We start from the raw sequence: 19,291 nt of genomic DNA, 5'->3' as shown, positions 1-19,291 counted from the left end.
AGTAATAGAGCAGCTAGACAAAAGTAATGTTTAAATTGTTGAAAAATGAGACAGTACTCATATTGTTGGCATTAATAGTAATGCTGCAGCGATATAGTAGCTCTGAGTAGTGGATCAGTGCTGTCTTGGTTGATATTTAATTACAACCACAAAGCTTAGGAGTTTGGTTCCTAACTCTTGAGTACTTAGACCCATGATAGTGTGATACCTTTTTTTTCCCCTTCCTCTGTAGAGATGTAAGTAGTACCAATGTGCAGAGGCAGCATCCTTTAACTTTTTCTCTCCCTGCCTACCCCACCCCCCTGCTCCTAAAAGCCGCCTTATAGTTCTTCATATATTTTTGCAGTTTCTGTAACTCTGGGAATTGTAGTACTAGATCTTGGCCAAATAGCCACTGTAAAACATCTCTGCCCTCATAACTAGCTGGAGATCCAAAACTTTTTTGCATCTCTGTTTCAGCAGCGGCAAACTGCTAGAGCCGAAGTAGGGAAGCTATTTTCTGCCCCTTAAAAAATGAATTTGTAGTTTCAGCTTTCAAGGCATGGCTGAATGTTCTAGATGAAGCTTGATGTTACCAAACATCTGGAGTTTATCTTGGGAACTGGGACTTGCTCAGCTGTGGCATGTTCATCTACTCCACATTTTAAAGCCGTTAAGGAAAGTTTTCACAGCACTGAAGTGTCAGCAGGTTGATGCAGTTCACCCTGGTCTGATCAGCCGTACAAAAAGGCCAGAAGTATTTGCATGTTGCTTCTGTTTCAGGCTAGAAATGTCTTTTTAAGCAAAAGCATGCCTCGTAGAGGGAAACGAACTTGTGGAAGACTCAAGGCAGCAGAGTCCAGCACACTTGGAAGTTCTAGGGGCTTACTGTTTTTCACTACCAAAATGTCATTACAGATTAGATTAGAGCCATGTCCAAAGAGATACAAGGCTGAAGTCCATCCCCTCTTCTCTTTTTAAAGAAAAAACAAAAACAAACAAACAAAACAACAACTAACGTTCTTCCAGGGTGAACTACATGATTTGCTGTTGTCCAAGGAGACTTGTTAAGCAGTTCTGTCTAAAAGCTGTATCCCTAGGGTGGAAATGAAGAGAGTTGAACTTCACCTTCACCTGTAGCTGAGACTTTGGTACTATTGGGACTGGAGAACAGACTTCACCAATGAGGCATTTAGTTTTACAGAATAACATTTATTTCTTTTGTGACAACTGTGGGCATTTTTTTTTGCTTGCAGTACAAAGACTGAACTGAAACTAGTTAGAATTTCAATGAAACTTTCAGGTCCTGTAACTCACGGCTGAAGATGAAAGCAAACTTAGGTTTATATATGTTATTCCTCACCAAAACTGGAGATTTTGCAATGATTGTTGCTGATAATCGTAAAATAATATGTAATGCTACTTTTAAGACTGGAGGTATCTGTCGTGCTTGGAACTTTATTGAAGTAATACTGCTCTGGGCAGTAGTTCTGAGCTGGCTGATTGCTTTATTCTCCAAGGAGAGATAAAATACTGTCATCTTCTAAATCTTCTAAAGCAGTGAGTGGCAGTTACATCATTTAAATGTAGATGTCAACATCTAAGCTACTTGCCTAGTGGGAGAGAAGTGGCTACTTTACATTATGGTTCATCTTGCCTATTTTAAACTTTTGTGTGAAAAGTTAAGGCTCTAAGGTGGGGTGGTGCCTTTCTTGTCTGGAAAGGCAGTCTATGCAGCTAAGCCATAGATGCCTGCAGTAAGCGAGATTAATCCTGTTGCCAGTGTCTTTCCCCATTAAATAACAGGAGACACACTGTGTTTTGATCTGATGCTTGTGTAGGAGTAAGGCACAGTTCTCTTCAGCATCTCTCTGAGATCAAGACCCAATTGAAGCGTATTCTGTTTTTTAATAACACTTAAATCGTTGTGGTCAACTCTGAACTAAAGTGTGTAGACTATGGACAAATTGTGTATATCTGCATTTTTTTTTACATTCAGCTTTCAACTCTTTGCAGGGAATTGACGCTTTTCTGGAGCAAACTGCAGAGAAGAATAGATCCTTCTTTAGATTCCTTTTTGGAGAGATGTCGTCAGTTTGGCATCATTGCCAAGACACTACAGCATTTATTTTTCTTGATAAGAGTCATACAGTCTGAAGTAAGTAAGCTGCAGTCCAGAGTTTTTGGATGCAGACAGAACTGTTTACATTAATTTATTGTTAATAGGTCTACTGAACTTATATGAAATATAGTTTATTTCATTATTCATACTTTCTGATTAAGTGCCTAATAACTTACTAATAAAAATCTCTGAGCAATGTCTGCCATTTTAGTTTTGTGTCATCTTGACACAATGAAGTGACCTTCAAACAATGTGGAATGGTTTGGTTGTTACTCCGAAAATACAGTCTGTCAGTCTTTTGCAAACAAAACATGGCTGTGTTTTGATCCGATCCTCGTTTAGAAGCGAGGCACAGCAACAATTTTCTGCAGCATCTCTAAGAAATGGAGACTTGGCTTAAATGTCTCGTATTATTGTGTTCTGAGAAAGTATCTTTTCCTTAAAATGTGTGATACCATCACATCTGGACTTGTACCTTCTGTCCTAATACATATCTAGACAGTTGCAGGAAGGTTCAAGAAATGCTTAACAGAAATTTTTAAAAAACTGCAACCTCTGTTTGAGCAGTAATGGAAAGACTTTAATTGATCCATCTACCCAGGAGGCAAATGTAGCACGTTTTCCTAAGCAAAGCGGAAGGGGTAGCTGTGGTTAAATCTGGGTAGCTGCTCAGTAGGATGTATCTGTCTTCCTTGGATGGCTACTCTGACTTCTGGAATTGGTTAGGCTGAAATTTCCTGTGTCTATATGAAGCCAGATTCGTGGAAGGCAATTATGAATGAGAATTAATCAGGCACACTTTAACAGAGGAGAAAATAAGTAAGCTGATAATAACAGGATTTTAACTGTTTTAGTAACTGTATTAGATGGATCACGGGCCTTAAATTAGATACGGGATTTTCCCTTAGGAATGTCACCATTTCCAAAAGATTTCAGATATTTCTTCCTGAAAAACAGTATAGTTTTGCACATGTGGAGTAGAATTTCCCACATGAATTGCAGTTTTATGAATGTTTCAGTTAACAGTACCATCCCAGATTTGCTCATCTTTTTGCATTCTTATATGGAGATGAGTTAATTCAGAGTTAAGGCATCAAATGGATTATGGATGAAACAGGGTTCCTTTTTTCAATTAAATTTCTCTCTAGCTTCAGGTTCCTTTGCCTGGGAGTCTTTCACTGGCTAGAGTTAATGCTGTGAACGAAATTACTTATCAAGTGTGATTTGATAAGAGAAAAGCAATTATCAAATCCCTATGGTAGTCACAGTAGAGATGAGAAACGTTACATGATTGTCCTTTTGACAGACCATAGAGAGTCTGGAACTCTAATTTGGCATAGGTGAATTCCAGCAGTGATGGCAGAGAGAAGCGTTTGCTCCAAATTTCTCTGAAGTTGGCCTATTTCTGCTTTTAAAATGTGTGTGAATGGGCACTTTATATATAAAGCATAATGCATTGTTAATTATGTAACAGTTCTTTCTGTGTTTCCTTCTAAACCATATTAAAAATTCTCCTCCTGGAGAAGTAGGGTTTTTATTGCTGTCTAGCAAATTAATGCTGTTATTGAATTAAAGAAGTATTGCATGACTTGCAATAGGTCATGCACAGCGAGTATAAGAGCTTGCTAATTGTTTTAACTTGTTCTTAGTTCTTTTGGATTTTTACCACCTGAGCTGGTGTGGGCGTAGTTCTGTTAGCCACATATCATCTCTCTGCACTATTCATAAATATTTTAACTGTTACTTATCTTCACTAATAATGACTAAATAGTTATTTAATGCATTCAGATTGTTTATGCTGAAAAGTATGATTTTGGAACAAGGTAACTTTCCATTTTGTCCATGTAAAATTTGGAATGTATCGGGGTTTTTTAAATCAGCATTTGAATTATATTTGTAGGTATCTTCCTGGTGCTATTGAGCAGCACCTTAAAGTTGCATAGACTCCTTAGAAAATGTTTGGAAGTGAAATGCCAGTTACCTTCATGAATCATTTCTGGTACTGTCCTGCTTATGCTCTTGAAGGTTATTTTGTTTCAGGGTGTAAATTTACATTAATTTCCTTATTACACAGTACAGCACCTTCTGAATCCATATCCTGTTAGGGTGCTGCAGAAGGAATGTGTGTGGAGACTTTACACAATTCTCTGACTTTAGTTACGATTGAGAGTCACTCAGTGAAGAGAGAGAGGGGTCAGAAGGATGTTTTGCAACATCTAATGCCTAAACTCGTTTGTGTGACTCTTCAGAGTGCCCTAAACATGAAGTGGCTCCCCTCGCTTGCGAGGTAGACCAGGTTCCTCATGTGAAATAAACCACAACTTTTTGGAGCGTGCAAGTGACTTGGGCACTTAACTCTCAGAAGCCTGAGTACACTCTGAGCAGGCTGTAGTCTGTTGGATGCTCTCATTGCACACTTTTTTCACAGAACAGTTCTCGAGAAAATGTACTTATCAAAGAAAAGTAACATTTGTTTTGTGGCTGTTTGGTTTTTTGGGTTTTTTTTGTGTGGTTTGTTTTGTTCTTTTATAACAGGCAGAAGAAGCAGGACTTGCTGTGTCTGTTCTGTTATGTGTGAGAGCCCTTCAGATCAGATCAAACGGAAGTGATGAAATGAAGACATCAGTATGTAAAACAATTGCATGCCTTTTACCAGAAGACCTTGAAGTTAGGAGAGCTTGTCAGCTCACGGAATTTTTACTCGAGCCAACTTTGAGTGGATTTAATGTGTTGGAAGAGCTCTATATGCAACCAGATCAAAAATTTGATGAAGAAAATGCAATGGTTCCAAATTCACTCCGTTGTGAGCTGCTGTTAGCTTTAAAAGCATATTGGCCATTTGATCCTGAATTTTGGGACTGGAAGACTTTAAAGCGACATTGCCTTAAACTGTTAGGAAAAGTAGCTTCTGATTCAGAGGATGATGCAAGTTGTAATATGTCGATCAATGAAACCGACATGTTAGACACTTTCTTTAGTGACTATGATGAGACTAAAGATCATAAATATTATGATGGAAAAGACACAATGAACCACCCTAAAGAAAAAGCAAGAGTGAAAAAACCCATTGGTTCTTCAGAAAGGTATCAGAGATGGCTTCAATACAAATTTTTTTGTGTGCTCTGCAAAAGGGAGTGTATAGAGGCTAGAATACTGCATCATTCTAAGATGCATATGGAAGATGGTGTTTATACATGTCCAGTGTGTACAAAAAAGTTCAAGAGAAAAGAATTTTTTGTACCACATGTAATGGAACATGTTAAAATGCCACCTAGTAGAACGCACAGACCTAAAAAGAAAATCATACTGAAAAAAGAGAGATCACCACAAAAGACAACAGCTTCCAGCAGCCCGCCTCCAGCGTTTCAGGAAAAGTCAGATCAGCCACAGCTGCCTGAAAACTTCGAAAATGACACACACGAATACGTCACGTTCAGCCAACTGGAAAATTGCCAGCTACAAGACAGAGACATATATCCGTGTCCCGGAACAGATTGTTCTAGAGTATTTAAACAGTTTAAATACTTAAGTGTACATCTGAAAGCTGAGCATCAAAACAACGATGAGAATGCAAAACACTACTTGGATATGAAAAACAGGAGAGAGAAATGTGCTTTCTGTCGCCGACACTTCATGACATCCTTTCATTTGCGGGAGCATGAACGTGTGCACTGTGGGCCTCAGCCGTATATGTGTGTGTCAATGGATTGTTACGCTAGATTTGGGTCAGTTAACGAGCTTCTCAATCACAAACAAACACATGATGATCTTCGTTATAAATGTGAGCTAAATGGCTGTAATATTGTTTTCAGTGACTTAGGGCAGCTTTACCATCATGAGGCGCAGCACTTCAGAGATGCATCGTACACCTGCAACTTCTTTGGTTGCAAAAAGTTTTATTATTCAAAAACTGAATTTCAAAATCACCTTGCAGTGCATAATATTGAAGTCTCAAATGGGCAAGTGAAGCAGACTTTCAAACTTGAGGCGTCAGTTTCAAAAGACAAATGCAGTTATCTTCCAGAGCCTCAGCTGCTTGAACAATCTGAAAATTCCAGCCTGAATGATAACTTGGATCCCTCAGGCTCTCAGGAAGTTCCGCAGATTAAGGAAGAAGCTCTCTCTGATAGTGAAGATCTAGACAGTGAAAGTAATTGCAGTCTTCATTGTGGGGAGCACAGCACAGGTGCTGCGGTAAACCAAGGCCAGGTGTCTCCTCTGATGATTGAAACAATGGTTCACAATCAGGCGGTCCCAGGTTTTCTCCTGTCCCAGGAAGAGGTCTTCCATCCAGCAGATGTGAAACAACAGTGTTCCAATGTGGCAGTTGGCTTCGATGAAAAAAATCTTTCCTGTGGTTTTGAAGGCTGCTGTTCTACACACAAAAATTCCAGAAGTATCCAAAAACACCTTCGCAGACCCCATCCGTATAATTTTAAAGGTAAAAAACATACAGAGATGAAAACTAAAGACTTTCTCGATCTGATGAGTGACACTCAGGACAGCAGATTCCCTGCAGACATTACTACAGAGTTAGGTCATAATTCAGACACAAATGCTGACTCTCCAGAAAGCTCATATTGTACTATAGATGGTAAAGGAAACAATGGCCTGAAAGAGGAAACATGTCCTTCTTCTCCAGAAACATCTTTTTATGACAGCTCTAAAGAATCAAATATTGAAGATAACATGTTGGAACTAATGTTAGGCTTGAAACACCTAAGCTTGAAAAATTCTAACATTCAGAATTCTTCAAAACACAAGTCTTATTTGGGCTCCTTACAGTCCTACTCATCTAGGGATGCCAAGTGCCCCGGGTCTGTAGATGGAACTACCTCAAAATTTCAGCTTCAAGAGCAACAAGATAATTTACCCAGCCAGTACCTTACTCAACTGGCAGCTAAACCCTTTTTCTGTGAATGTCAAGGATGTACGTGTGAGTTTGTGACCAGAGAAGCTCTCCTAATGCATTACGTTAAAAAGCATAACTATTCCAAGGAAATGGTTCTTCAGTTAAATATGTTTCAGCATCGGTACTCGCCGTTTAAGTGTCATATTTGCCAAAGATCATTTACAAGAAAAACACACCTTAGAATTCACTATAGAAACAAACATCAAATTGGCTGTGAGAGGGTCACTCACAAGGTCTGCTCTAATGAAAAATTTGATCCTGTAGGTTTATGTACAGGTGACGTGCGTAAAAATAGCGGTGTTCCAACACCTGTCTGCGCAACCAGCATTGAATGCAGTGAACATTCGGACTACTCAGAGCAGCTGTGTCATCCGAAGAAGGAAGACACTAGTTCTGAGACAGATTTGGAGTCCAGTGAAGAGACAGACAATAATGTAACAAGAAAAACATCTAATACAGCTTCTCTGGACAGTCACAGGGAAGAACTGGAAGCAAGACAGGGAAGAGGAAGCAAAAGAACAGTTGCTAAAGGAAACTTATGTTACATATTGCATAAGTACCACAAACCATTTCATTGTATACATAAAAGTTGCAACTCTGCATTTACCAACCAGAAAGGTTTGATTCGCCATTATAGAACTGTTCACCAGTACAATAAAGAACAGCTCTGCTTAGAAAAAGACAAAGCAAGAACAAAAAGGGAACTTGTCAAATGTAAAAAAATATTTGCATGCAAATACAAAGAGTGTGGTAAGCGGTTTTTATGTTCCAAATCTCTTGCTAAGCACTGTAGTGACTTCCACAATGAACACTTAGAGGATCAAAAACTGCTTTCTGAAGCTGAATCTGCAAGATTTGTTTGTAACCAAGCCCATTGCCCTGCTGTATTTTATACCTTTGATAAGCTTAAACAGCACCTAATAGAAGAACATGACAGTGAAGAGAAATTAAACAAAGATTTTGAAATCCATTGTGACCTTAATGGCTGTGATCGAATTTTCACTAATTACAGTCACTACTCTCAACACGTGTATTTCCGACATAGTGAATATTATGATAGTCTCTTTGGAAATCAGAAAGAGGAGGAAGATAATCAAGATAAAGATAAAAATGAACAAAGTTATTTGAAAGATGGTGTTGACGTAAGCAAGCAGAATGGGAAGCAGGTAAAAGAAAAATCTAAACGAATTATCAGGAGTAGAGAAAAGCATTTGATGAATTTCAAAACAAAAGAGGAAGCCCTACAAATGTGCAAAGAGAAATCTAACCAGACCCAGTACCCTTGCATGGTTCAGGGATGTTTGTCTGTTGTCAAATTGGAGAGCAGTATAGTGAGGCACTATAAGCGCACACATCAGATGACCAATATGTACATAGAGCAACAGATTCAGAAACTTGTTGTTTGTGTTAAATGTGGCATAATGATTGAAAAACAGTCCTGCTCCGGAACCGCTTTAGACTTGGATAAAAAAGGTGTAAAAGAGGATAAAGCAGCTAACCCCGAGTGTGTGCAGGAAAGTGAAAAACCTCTTGTTCCAAATACTGATCATGATCCTCAAGATGTGAGCAATGACGACCAAAAAAGATGTCCATCAGGTGGTGTGAGTTTTGATGCCAGTGCCTTTATGTATTCCGGCACTTTAAAATGTAACCACAGTTCAAAGAACACCTGTTTTGAAGAGTCTAACGTCAGGGAGACAGTTATGTGTAAACCTGAAGATTTCCCTGAAAATAGTGAAAGAGAGAATAGCTCGTACTTCTCCAGTTTACAATTAGAGTTGCCAAGAGAGAAAGACCCAGAAGGATGTCAAAATAGTGCAGTTAATCAAAATGCAGAAAGAAATGTATTTTGTGCTACAAAAGACAAAACTCAGAAGCCTCCAGTGTCCAAATTATTTGATTTAAAGACATATAAACCAATGGGGTTTGAGTCTTCATTTTTAAAATTTATTCAGGAAAGCGAGGGAAAAGATGACGACGACGACGATGATTTTGATGAGGTAGTAGAATGGGAGTCTCCTGAGCAGTTGCCAGCAGGTAAAACCTTGGAGAAAGAGGGAGACGGTCAAGGGGAGACACCAGTAAATAACTTTGTAAACGATGAAAATGTACTCGTAACCCAAAATAATCATGGGCAGCTAACAGAAATCCAGCCCTTGTTGTCAGAATCGTCATCTGCCCCTTCTTTAGAAAATTTGAGGGCAATCTTGGACAAGGCACTAACGGACTGTGGAGACCTTGCCTTAAAACAGCTTCATTACTTAAGACCAGTAGTTGTTCTTGAAAGATCCAAGTTTTCCACACCCCTCATAGACTTATTTCCAACAAAAAAGACAGATGAGCTTTGTGTAGGAAGTTCGTAAGTAGTTTTGCTTAGAGCAGATTGCCTTCACTACTGCTATATGGGGAGAACTTCAAATTAGAACAGTAATTGTTACAGTACACACTGTTTAGGTTAGTTTAGACTGTTCAATTCCATGAATGTATATTATCTGTCAAAATTATTGGCCAAGTTAATTTAGCTCCCCATTTTTTTCAGTGGGCTATGCCGATATTGGTGCTATTTAACACATCAGAATACTGGGGTCTTCCTCTTGAAGAGTAAACGTGCATGATTGTATATGGAACAAGTACTAGGGTACCAGGGTTTGGGGGATGATGGAGTTATTACTTGACTTGAATGTGCACCCTAGGGTGCTTTGTGTAACATATTGTACACTACAGCATCTTATATTTTTTGAGTTATGAGTTTCAATAAATTACAGTTTTTCACCCATCTGTTTACTGTACAATAAATCTTTAATTTGGTTTACTTGTAATTGAATTTGGGACCATTCTGAGTGCATTGGACAATGTTGCTTAAGTTTTATGCATTTGTAGATAATTTATAAGACTGATAAAACAGTATAGATACAGGAAAAAGTATTACATTTTATTTTGTAATATGCTCTGTGCTTTTTTCAGTCTTGAAAGAATTAGAATTAGTACAGGCAGAAAGCACTTGCCACGTAGAGATGAGGAAGTCCTAGTTACCTTTCCCTTTAAAGGAAGAAGATGCTTCAGAGAGCGTATGGTACAACGTAAGTGTTGGAAGAGCGCTGCCAGGCTTCCGAGACAGTTGTGTCATGTGAAAGTATCAGAGCACATTTTGGATTCCCTGTTTAGCTTTTTCGATAACGAATAAAACCTAGCTGGAAGATTCATCAGAAGAGTAATTAATATTTTAAGATCTGTTTCTTGTTCTGCTGTGTCTCATTTCTTGCTATACTTCTGGATACGTCGTGAGGGCCGGAATCTGTTTGCCCTGTGAGTGCTATTTCCCAGTCTCTGTGAGGATGTTAATGAGCAAGTAGCAATCGCAGCTTCTTGATTGAGGGCATGGGTTTTGTTGTAGTGTTTTGGGTTTTATACTGCGATCTGAAAAGTAGCAGTGGAATGGAAATGGAGAAAACTTGGGGAAATGTTTAAAAATAACTATGAATATTGGCTGGGTGCAGGAATGAAGAAGGCAATTAAAAAAAATCTGGGGAACTGCATTATGACCAAAACTAGGCAGAAATGCCATCTTCATACTACATTTGCAAAACTTTTTGGGGCATTCTTAAAATAAAGAGTTAAATTAAATGTTGTACACCAAGCAGGAGAAGTATAGTTTATTGCGTATCTTTTCCTGTTGTTTCCTTTCTGTAAACTGTAAGCTTCTTGTTATGAAAAGTGTATGGTGCATGAATCTTCTCACTAGCTTTTAAAAATGGAAGTTAGGGTCAAAAGGTCGGACACCTGAAGTAGATGGAAGTGTGTTCCAACGTAATTTTTGTCTTTTTTTTTAAAAAAAAAAAAATTACCTTTTAATGTCAAGTTTGTGTCATGTTCAGACATACTTGAATCTTTCAGGATCTCAGAACAGGAAGAGGGGTTAACTGTAAACATAATAAAAATTTACAGCTGGGCATGATGATCTTTCCGAACCTAAATGATTCTGTGATTCTATGTGATGTCTGCTTAAGGTAATGTGCCTAGAGAGGTACCAGTACGGTACTGGGGTTTTTTGAGTATCCCACAAAGCAGTCCGTCCCCTTCAGTGCCTAAAGAAAGAAAATTGATCAGCATTTACAGTAAATACATTGAGGTTTTGAGCCTTCAGTTTCTGGTCAAGCAGCTTTATTTTCACTAGATAATCACAGGTTCAGATATGACAGTATTGAAGAATTCAAGCACTTAAAATACTTACTTGGAATGAGAAAAATCAGATGAGAATGCAGGAATGAAACGAGACAGAAAGGGTACATATATGCCACAGACCAGAGAAGTGGTGAGACAAAGGCAGTGTGCAAGCTTCTGCTTTGTGTAGTCCTAAAAATGTACCACACCTTTTAAAAAGTAGTTTTGGTATGGTTGATGGCTTCCTACAACTTAAAATGCTGCGAGTACAGTCAGGAAAATGGAAATTATGAAATGCAAGACTGATACTTAAATGTGGTAATAAATTAGCTGAGCCACAAGAGACCAGTGAAGAACTTTATGCATGGGGAACAGCCAAGAGAAACCGATTCCACCAAAGCAAGTATCTGCAGACTTCAAAGGTAGGAGACAATTTTGTGATGACTCCTTAGGCTGACTCCTCTTTGAAGGTAACAAAATTGTATGTTCCTCAGACAACTGCATCATGTCTGATGCTGACTGCCACTCCCATCCATGAGCACACACTGATGGAAGTCTGCTCCGTGCAAGGACCTGAAGTTGTCTTGAGTGACGTGAGGACAGCTCTGTTTTCATAAGAAGTCTGAGAGGTGTTACTCTACATGTTTACGTAAGCCAGAAACCAGAGGAAAATTTAAAAATTAATACCGGGTTTTAATTCCAAGGGGCTGCTTTATGGTGTAGATGCAGCTTTTGGTAAACGGGGTATTTAAGGTTGTGTGTTGCAAATAATGTAATCTTACAGATTATTTTTTTGTAGTAGTAGTTCTGGAATAGTTACAATGTCCTTGCAAGCCTGAAAGTATTTAAACACAGAATTTTTGCATTCCATTTTCATTGGGTTAGGTGACAGTTTCTTAGCTGTCAGATGGAAATTTACGTGGGATAATAGTTTGCTGTGATGGTTTTACCTATGTACACAAGAAAAGCCTTCAAGAGAATTTTGCATTTATTCTTTTAGACTTCATTTACACATCGTTCGCTAGACCTTCCTCTAATTGAACACTGGAGGCTCTTGGCGAATAGAGACATCACTGTTTTAGAAATGCCACAAATGGTACCGCTCTGATTGCTGATCTGAGCTGCCCACCCCCCCCCCCCCCCCCCCCATTTCCCATGCTCTGTTGTGCCCATGTTGTAACCTGCAGCTGGACAAGGTTTCTCTTTAACTCCCTCATCACAGTTTCCTTTTCATTTTACACTTGACCAATTCTCAAGTTTGATTGTACTTAAACTTTCTTCAGATTGTTTCTTTTCTGCTGTTGCCTCTTGGAGTTGGCACTGATGACTGATAACTTTCTGCTCAGTAGGAAGCTATGTTCACAGTGAGCAACATTATGGAATGTGTGAATTAATTTTTTTAATGTAAAAAAAAAAAAAAAACAAAAAAAGCCCCAAACAAACCAAACCAAAACAAAAAACCTGGGACCACAAGTTGTCCAGAAATTAAGGAACAAAAGAGTTTCTGCCTGGCATGGGTGAAGCTTTTCTGTGTAAAAGATAAAAGCTTTGTAAGAGTTTGTCTAAGACTCCTAGATAAATTGCTGCGTAGCACGACTTAACAAAATAAACAGTGGTGCAGCCTTGCCTCTCCCTTTGGAGCATGGCTTACTCCTTCCTTCTCCCAAATTCTGGATCATTTTAAAGCTGTGACTTCGAATGAGTTTGCGTTCCTTGTATGCTGTTCACATAAGCTCTGCTGCAAATTTGCCACCAAAGAACTCTATAAAATGGTACAAAATTACCTTTATACAATCCTACTGTTTAAGCTGTGTATTAAAGTTCTTGGGTGTTCAGCTTTACTGTTAAAAAAATTAACCCTGCCAATTGTTGTATAAACAAATTTGCATATTAAGCATAATTTTTGTGACAACCGTAGTTCTGCAGTCCCACGGAACAGTCACGTGTGAAGCTCCTCCAAGGTATTCTGCTCTTAACAAGTAAGAGTTAGTGCATATGGTAAATCACCACCAATATACAAAGGGCAAGCTTCTACACGTTGCATCTCTGAAGTATTTTGTAGGTCCTGTTGAGTAGGCAGCTACTGGGATTTTCAATACTCTGGTCTCAGGTTGTATTTGTATTTCTGTTGAAAGACACCAGTGTTGCACTGGTCCATCGGCTATTTCTAGTTATAGAAGTAACGTCTTGCCCATTTCAGGTACTGACAGTGTGTTTCAGTCTTTGAACCCCACTTCTTTATCGTCCACAAAATGCACTGCTGTCTCAGCAAGGTGACAGATGTTACACCATCAGACTAGACAGTTTGGATCCACATCCTGATCCCGATTTCTTCTGGGCTTGTTTATCCAATCTGCCTGGCACTGGTGGGTATCGGGGGGGAGGCCACAAAAGGGCAAAGGTCTGAAGTTAAGAGTTTTTAGTTTCTGTTTTCATGTCATCGAGTAGGCTATCATTTTCCCTTCCAAGGACTACCAGTACTTGTTGTACAGTGAAGACGCAACATTTCCAGCTTCTCATTTTCATACAGGAGAAGCATCTTGCTCTGCAGTAAAGGAACGCCATCATGTTGACTTCCTAAAAAAGGATTCTCACTGCAAACAGCAGATACCTGAGAAAACATAGGTGCAAGTTCACAATCATGGTATGTCGCTTCCATTTTTTAAATTGCCGATTTCAAGTGTGTGGATTTTATGGGAAAAAACATGTTTCTTGGCTGTGTGTGCTGAGATTCCCCCAAGCCTGTGGGCTGCCCTGCAGTGTTCTCGTGGGTAGTAAAATACTGTAAATACTGTTACAGAGACCTGGGCTGGCTTCTGGCAGGGCGCTCAGCAGAGCCAGCAGGTTAGTTCACTGGTTTTACTTCTTACTTTCCGTCTGTCTGTCTCTTTTCTTGTAAGATCTTTGATTTTTATGGTGCTGATAAAGCCTTGTGACACTGTACGTCACAAATTCTGCATCTTGGCTGCAGTGAATTATTTGAGGGAAATTCAACTTCCAGTTAAGTCCGAGCATGTCTGGTCAAGAATCTGAGCGTGGTTATGGCAGAGGGCAGGGGGGGCTTAAATGAAACCACCTTGCCCTTGTCTGGCCCCGTCAGGTGCTAAAGCTGTTCTCCTCCCCGCCCCCCCCCCCCCCAAAGTTTACAGCTGGTGCCCTTGAGCCCTTCTGCTCCTGCCTCCCCCCAGCAGGGTTCCCCCGTGGTTTTAGCGATGCCCACGCGTTTGGAGGGGTGAGGGTGGGACAGGCAGCTGTTGCTCTTCCTTGAAAATGTCTCAAGATTGCAGGGGAGGAAGTAGGTAAGGGATTAGTCTGGATTCAGCTCGGTGCTGGGGAGGGATCTGGCCTGGCCAGCTCCCGTGGATTGCTGGAGCTTCCTCCAGAAAGGAGAGAAGTGACAGCCAGCGACGAGCTCGCCCAGAGGAGCAGTGCCTGTTCTGTTGTGGCAGGTCTATATTTCTCCTGGGGGGCCATACCAGCTTACAGAAAAGGCTAGTTTTTAGTGTATTTGACGGGTCATTCTGCTTAATAGTTAGAAATGGTCATGCATAAAAACCCAAGAAAATTCAGTTGGCATTACTTTATTAGAAGTCAGTGATGAAAAATCCACAGACAACTAAGTTCTGTTGTACTTGAGGCTGGTGTAAATAAGATGGATGACCGATACTAAAGTGCTATCTCAAGAACTGGCTAAAAAGGAGGATTCGTGACCACCCCTCTTACTGTGTCTCGTGGAAGGTTACACAGTGCTCTGCATGGTGCGTGTGTCCCCGGAACTGCTGTGGCAAGCTCTGTGCATTTCAGCAGCACCTATGCTGTCTCCACTTAACATTAGAGATACCAAATACCAAGAGAGTGTTTTGACTCTAAATAAATATTTGATTCCTTGGAGGGCTTTGTAACCTTGTCTTCCCCAAAACATTTGCTGTTTACTCTGGTTCTGAAAGGTAGGGATGTGCTTACCTTCAGAATAAACTGGGTTAGGCGAAAACCATGAGAAGAAGGGCTTGAAGTATTTTAATACAGATGAATTCTTTGGTCCTTACTACAAAACCACACAGGTGTGTGAGCACAGGAAGAGAGAGAGGGAGAGAAGCGGGCTTTTGATGGCAGTGCTGATACAAGTCAGCTTCAAATGCTCACAGCGATGAGTGAGGCAGTCAAAGTCTAATTGCTACCAAAAGGAGTCTCGGCTTCTCTGTTCCCAGCTGTGATCTCCTGCTGTTTCCTTTGCGCCCGCTCCGAGCTTCCAACTTCCCTCCTTGAAACATTAGAAAACAAACGCAGCAACAGCGATGTACAATGAAGTACCTTTCTACCGTTACAGTGCAAGGAAATAGGGCTGCAACTCAGAAGTTACTAATGCAGTTGGGGCTACGGTTGTGTGAGATTTCTGTCCCGTTTGGATGCGCTTGCATCCTTGCTCAGGCCTGCTGTTCACTTGAACTGTTGTGGCATCTCATTCCCTCCGTTTCCCAAACTCCTCTAAGCAGGCTTCCCCTCTTCTATACTCTGGTCTTTCTACTCCCGTTTTTTTCCTATGCTATAATCCATCTCATCTTCCTTTACAAAAGTAAACTTGGGCTTTATCTCCTTACCCAGAAGTGCAGGTCCTGCCATTTGCTTACTCAAAGAGAACAGAATCACAAAAAAATAACAGGTCAGACTGGAATCACAGCCTTCCTAACGTGAACGTGCCTGACTGTGCTCTGCAGTGGTCCCCTGCACGCCAAGTTCTTCCACTATAAGCCATCATGGTCCTTCACATGAGTAAGCTGATCTCCAGGGACTGTCTGTAGCAGCTGCTTGTCTCTGTGGCAGATCTCTGGTGGCTTGACTAGGAGGGGCCAATTACCTTGAATTCTTCCCCCTTTTTAAAAAGGAAGGAACCCATATTCTGGGAATTCCTCTGCAGCAATACCTGTCTGTCTGCAATGAGGAGTCCCAGAGCAAGCAGCCAAACAAGTGGCTTTATGGAACATGTGTTGTGCCAGACTGCTTTATTTTAAAAGGAATTAACAGAGCTTACTCTGGTAGAATTAGAGTCAACCATACTGCATTGCAAGGAGAAAAAAAGTGTTAGGAGACAGTCAAGGGACTGCTTGCTATACCAGGGGCAAATACAAGTTTAGTCAATATTAATTTTTGCACTTCCCTTCTCTTTAGTGTGCCGGTGAAAGGATTTGGACAAGTACTGGTGAGGCTTTATATGTATTACTGTGTTTAGTCTAGGTAACTTGTACTGAAGAAAAATACTTTAAACCTTGAGTACAGACTGTAGTACCTGAGAAATTAAAAGTCTAGTGGATGGAAGAAAAACTAACCGCTCTCTGATTGGACAGCAAATGCACGCTGAGGAGGAGTGCCTCTTCTGTCTTGCCCCCACATAACACAGAGAAGCTGTGTGAGCTTACAGAGAGTATTGCACAGAGCTAATCAGCAGGAACACTGTATTGGAAACCAGAAGGGAAAAAAAAAAGTAAAATAAAATAAAATAAAATTGCAAATTATTAGAGTGGTTCTGGAAGATCTTTTCTGGTCTTCCAGATCGGAAAAGCAGTGAGGAAAGACCTCTGTGAAAGGATGGAACAGAGATGACTGGCCTCGGCAGCAAAAATCGCATCCCTCCAGTAATAAAGGAACACCCTTCAAGCGTTCCTGTTAAAGCAAGAGGGAGGAGCTGTGTAGCAGTCGGGAGTCTACTCTCTTGCATTTTAGGTCACTAAGAAACTCCCTGCTTATGCAAGCAGGCGGCCTTCTGCTGAAATTGTTAATTGTACTGTGGACCAGGGAGGGCAAGAGGGAGTATGAACAGAGAAGCAGGAACACTGCATTTGGGAAAGGTAATTCAGCTCTAGCATCTGAGCTCATGTTGTGCAATGCTGGGAAGAATGGCAGATGTAAATGGATGCAGGTAAGTATTGCTGAGTAGCAGCAGCGGGAACCAGCAGAAACTATAAAATAACAAAGACTGGTGGAAAACTTCCTAATGTTATCAGATGGAGCCAGCTGAAAAGTATTTGGGAGAGGTGAAGTTGGAGATAGGGCAGGATTTCAGATCCATCTGGGATAAACAGCACAGCATGGAAAAGATGTTTGGATTCTATACGATATGAAGGTAGACACAACAATGAAATGGATAAAACTTTGTAGCAATTTCAGCACAAGACATGCTCGTGTCAGAATAATAACCAGAGAACAATGAGTGCAATAAGGGATTCCAGATTTATAGTTATAGGCGGAGCAAAACTAGGTAAAGAGGAAAATGTACAGCTCCTGTACACCTCTCACTTGTGATGAGAGCCAGCTGCTGCACGGGACTACTGGCACAAGTGTCAGTACTGCCCAGGAGTCCTCAGGAGCACTGCGGGGTAACAGTACAGACAGCAGGATGAGTTTTCTCTGGAGCCTTGTGCACCTCTTCCTTCAGAAGGGAGGGTGTTGTGTCCTGCAGGACATACACCTGCTCTAATTACAGAACTCAGCTGTATTTAGGGGTGTAATGACCCTGCTCTTCCCCAGCCTGTTTTCTTTGGGTTGCCAAGGTTATACCAGATCACCTGCTGGATCTTTGGGACTGTGAGAAAACCTGATTAATTAACCTGATTAATGCCTGTGCCCTGATGCCAGGCCCAGAAGCGCTATTACAGCTGTGCCTTGATGGTTTGGTTAACGCAATGTTGATGGATTTGGAGCTAATGCAGAAGGAAGTAAGGCTGCAAACATAGCTCTCTGGAGTTCACTTGCCAGACCTGTGAGAACAGGCTCCCCATGGTTCCCAAGAATCATTTAGGTTGGAGGAAACTTCTTGGTATCATCTCCCTTGCCCCTACCTGCTGCTCAAGCAGGATCAGCCTGAGTGGGTTGCCCAGGACCACGTCCAGATGGCTTTTGAGTGTCTCTGAAGATTGACTGTCTCCACAAACTCTCTGGACAACTTGTCCCAGTGTTTGACCACTCTCACAGTAAAAAAAAAAAAAGCATTTTCTTGTGTTTAGGTAAGAATGTCATGGGTTTTTTTATGTGTGCCCATTCCTCTTGTCCTGCCAGCAGGCACTGCTGAGGGGAGTCTGGCTCCCTCATCTTCACTCTCTCACATTAGATATTTACACACATCAGCAAGAGCCCCCTGAGCCTTCTCCAGACTGAACAGCATCAGCCCTCTCAGCCCTTCCTCATATTAAAGATGTCCCTTCATCATCTTCACGGCCCTTCACTGAACTCTGTCCCATAGACACTGACTCCATGTCTCCCTTGTACTGGGGAGCCCAGCACAAGAGGGCTGTTCCAGGTGTGGCCCCCCCAGTGATGAGCAGAAGGGAAGGATCACCTCCTCCGACCTGCTGGCAAGAGACATCCCCATAGGTGCAACTCCCTCTCACTGTGTCTCAGCTTGGGATCCCTCCCGCATACCTGTACTGACAACTGCAGAGATCAACGGGCTGACATCAAGTTTTACTGCACTTTCTAGAGCATCCTTGGTCCGTCGCTCCTCACCTTCCGGGTCAAGTTTGAGGCCAATAATGTGCGGCTCCTGCTGTGCAAGAGTGGGAGCTGTCACAGTCTTCCTGCCCAACCAGGGACGCCTCACTGACCTAGCCTGTAGGCAAGGGGATCCCTCCTGACCAGACCTAGGTGGTCCCAGGTTGGAGCATCTTGGGCAGCAGATTCACAACTTGCTCCACTTAGTGCTAGTCTGTTCTTTGCCTTGCAGCAGAGACATTTGATAGGCCCGGATGACAGCTACCCCATGGGAAAACTGCAGGAGTTCGGCTCTGACCTCTATTATATGAGGCTCCTATGGACGCTACACACTGCTAGAAAGTGCTTGGGCACATTCAGAAGTATATTGTCCTAGCTGATCAGATTCACTTGATAATTATATTGTTTGCCCTTGCCCAACCAATTCTACTGCACTGCTATCAAGCCACTCCTCTGCCTCTTCAGGAAGGAGACAGTAGGGTTGTTGCTCCACAAGCTGGGCCTGCTGGTGTACACTGTCGATATTCTCTCTGATTCAGAATGCAGGAGACCCAGTGCATGTGGAGGCCCACAAAATAAAAATCTTCTCAGTGTCCTCCTCCACACTGGTCAAACTGTGCCCTTATGGTTGGAGT

At 41.3% G+C, this 19,291-nt stretch overlaps 1 protein-coding gene across 4 annotated transcripts in view; it reads left to right on the top strand.

Moving 5' to 3' along the window:
• The window catches only part of RLF (RLF zinc finger), a 41,313-nt gene extending 31,524 nt beyond the window's left edge, over positions 1-9,789 (top strand). For all 4 annotated transcript variants that reach the window (XM_040585660.1, XM_040585659.1, XM_040585662.1 and 1 more), the window contains 2 exons: positions 1,996-2,137; positions 4,637-9,789. In XM_040585660.1, coding sequence (XP_040441594.1) covers positions 1,996-2,137; positions 4,637-9,376 — 4,882 coding nt within the window. In that variant the 3' untranslated portion in view covers positions 9,377-9,789. The remainder of the gene's footprint in view (positions 1-1,995; positions 2,138-4,636) is intronic.
• The last annotated feature ends 9,502 nt before the right edge of the window (positions 9,790-19,291 follow it).

This window comes from Falco naumanni, chromosome 3 (assembly GCF_017639655.2).
Source record: "Falco naumanni isolate bFalNau1 chromosome 3, bFalNau1.pat, whole genome shotgun sequence".
Classification (NCBI taxonomy): Eukaryota; Metazoa; Chordata; class Aves; order Falconiformes; family Falconidae; genus Falco; species Falco naumanni.
The sequence above is the reverse complement of the archived record's forward strand: the minus strand, read 5'-3'. Positions and strand labels throughout refer to the sequence as shown.